This window comes from Silurus meridionalis, chromosome 16 (genome assembly GCF_014805685.1).
Source record: "Silurus meridionalis isolate SWU-2019-XX chromosome 16, ASM1480568v1, whole genome shotgun sequence".
NCBI lineage: Eukaryota > Metazoa > Chordata > Actinopteri > Siluriformes > Siluridae > Silurus > Silurus meridionalis.
Window position 1 is genome coordinate 17,059,454 of NC_060899.1, and position 2,500 is coordinate 17,061,953.

General features: G+C 46.4%; 1 protein-coding gene across 1 annotated transcript in view; it reads right to left on the bottom strand.

Moving 5' to 3' along the window:
- The window catches only part of dlg4b (discs, large homolog 4b (Drosophila)), a 37,660-nt gene that overhangs the window by 7,380 nt on the left and 27,780 nt on the right, over window positions 1–2,500 (bottom strand). The window contains exons 12-19 of the mRNA XM_046868803.1: window positions 2,403–2,500; window positions 2,196–2,298; window positions 1,345–1,450; window positions 948–1,124; window positions 804–841; window positions 643–690; window positions 399–500; window positions 134–306 (exon numbers count right to left, since the gene is read on the bottom strand). The exon at window positions 2,403–2,500 is cut by the window's right edge and continues 59 nt beyond it. Coding sequence (XP_046724759.1) covers window positions 134–306; window positions 399–500; window positions 643–690; window positions 804–841; window positions 948–1,124; window positions 1,345–1,450; window positions 2,196–2,298; window positions 2,403–2,500 — 845 coding nt within the window. The remainder of the gene's footprint in view (window positions 1–133; window positions 307–398; window positions 501–642; window positions 691–803; window positions 842–947; window positions 1,125–1,344; window positions 1,451–2,195; window positions 2,299–2,402) is intronic.

Sequence of the window (2,500 nt, forward strand, 5' to 3'; positions counted from 1 at the left end):
GTTGTGAAAAGCGCAATAGAACTTGACTTTTTGATACGACCTGATAATCATTACAGTACAGAGATACAGCACCTACATCACTAATCACCAGTCTCTCTCTCTCTCTCTCTCTCTCTCTCTCTCTCCCTCTCACCTGTTCAGCTACCTCCCGTACACTCTGTACACTCGTCCCATACAGGTGGCTATTGTACTGTCCTGCCTCGATGAAGCGGTGATTCTGGATGTCCTTCTCCATCTGTTCCCGTGACGACACAAAGTGATAGTCCCGCCCATCAGTCTCATAGTCCCGCCTCGGCCGTGTGGTATCTACAGGAAGTGATGTCACACCGTACTGCTGTTACAGGAAGTTGTATTATACACTGGTATAATTTAGAGATCCTTGGTGTAACAGAACTCACGCGGAACGCAGGAACCAAACTTGTCTGGAAATTCAGAGAGAAGATCGTCGTTTACACGGTCTTTCGATGGGCCAAGGATTATGATTGGACGAGCGTAATGTACTGAAAAAATTGCAGACGGTATCATACATAAACAACAGACACACCTCCTGCTGCTAACACCCAAGCTCTCTCTCTCTCTCTCTCTCTCTCTCTCTCTCTCTCTCTCTCTCTCTCTCTCTCACACACACACACACACACTCACCCTCCACCTGCACAACAATCTCGTAGCTCTGAACATAGTCATCTCGACCTGAAACACACACATGGATTAGTTTAATACTTATTACTGATAGTAACACACACACACACACACACACACACACACACACACACACAATGTATAAAACTATAATGTCTCTGTACCTTTTGACCGCAGTCGTGACCACTCCTTCCTCTCAACTCTGAAGAAAGAGTCACATGGAACAGTGTTGGAGACGTGATATTGAGATACATGATATTACACACACACACACACACACACACACACACACACACACACACACACACCTGCGTTTGCTGGGGATGTAGCCGGTCTCCTCCAGGTCTCCATGGGGAGAGAGACGTCTTGCTTGCCACCATTCCTCATCACTGCAGTCCAGAACTTGGAGGACATCTCCAAAACGGAAACTCACAGCCTGAGTGAGGAACCCACCATCTGCTGTCTTATCATAATCAAACAGAGCTCTGAGGGACCAACACGCACGCACAGACAGACAGACAGACAGACAGACAGACAGAGGGAGACACATTTGTAGACAATAGTATTGTAGAATCCACTTTAGTTATCATTAATCTTCAGGGGGTATGAGGATCAGCAGTGCTATAAGCCATGTGTCTGATTGACTGTGGTTAAACTACTCTGGTCTCATTGGTTGATCTGTCGTGAAATCTGATTGGTTGGTACCTGACGTAAAAGCTTCTCTTACTGGTCCGCAGTGATGAGGAACCTAAACTGCTGTTCATCAGCTGCTCACGCAGGTCATGGATTTTAGCTTCAAACCGACTGTACTCTAGACACACAAACACACACACACATGTTGTTGAATATGGATTGCCAGGCTGTAAACACATTACATATTTTCTGTGTTGGTGTGTAATAGTGGATCTTCTTTTGTTTTTATTTGTGACTGATTATAATAATGTGTAATGGGGTGTAATAATGTATGTGGTATACAATGGCATATCATATATGTGATGGTGATGGAAGGATGGTGTGTGATGGTGTGTGACGGTGTAGGATGATGTGTGACAGTAAATGATGGTGTGTGATGGTGTGTGGTGGTGTGTGATGGTGTAGGATAGTGTAGGATGGTGTGTGACGGTGTGTGATGGTGTAGGATGGTGTGTGATGGTGAAGGATGGTGTGTGATGGTGTGTGACGGTGTAGGATGATGTGTGACAGTAAATGATGGTGTGTGATGGTGTGTGATGGTGTGTGACAGTGTAGGATAGTGTAGGATGGTGTGTGACGGTGTGTGATGGTGTAGGATGGTGTGTCATGGTGTGTGACAGTGTAGGATGGTGTAGGATGGTGTGTGACGGTGTGATGTCGTAGGATGGTGTGTGATGGTGTGTGATGGTGTGTAACAGTGTAGGATGGTGTAGGATGGTGTGTGATGGTGTGTGACAGTGTAGGATGGTGTGTGACGGTGTGTGATGGTGAAGGATGGTGTGTGATGGTGTGTGACGGTGTAGGATGGTGTAGGATGGTGTGTGATGGTGTAGGATGGTGTGTGATGGTGTGTATAGTCTTACCTTCAGGTCTGTACTGGGTGATGATGGTAACAGTTTGTCCGGCGTTCTTCAGTGCTGCTGCAGCCTGTTCATGAGTCGCATGTCTTAAATCCACACCATTTACCTGCACACACAGTGTATATGTTAGTGTGTGTGTGTGTGTGTGTGCGTGTGTGTGTGTGTGTGTGTGTGTGTGTGTTTGTGTTGTCTGAGAGCACACATGCTCACACTTAGTATCTGGTCTCCTTTGCGCAGTTCTCCACTCAGGTCTGCAGGACCTCCAGCTAAGATAAAGGAGATGAAGATTCCCTCACCATCCTCACCTC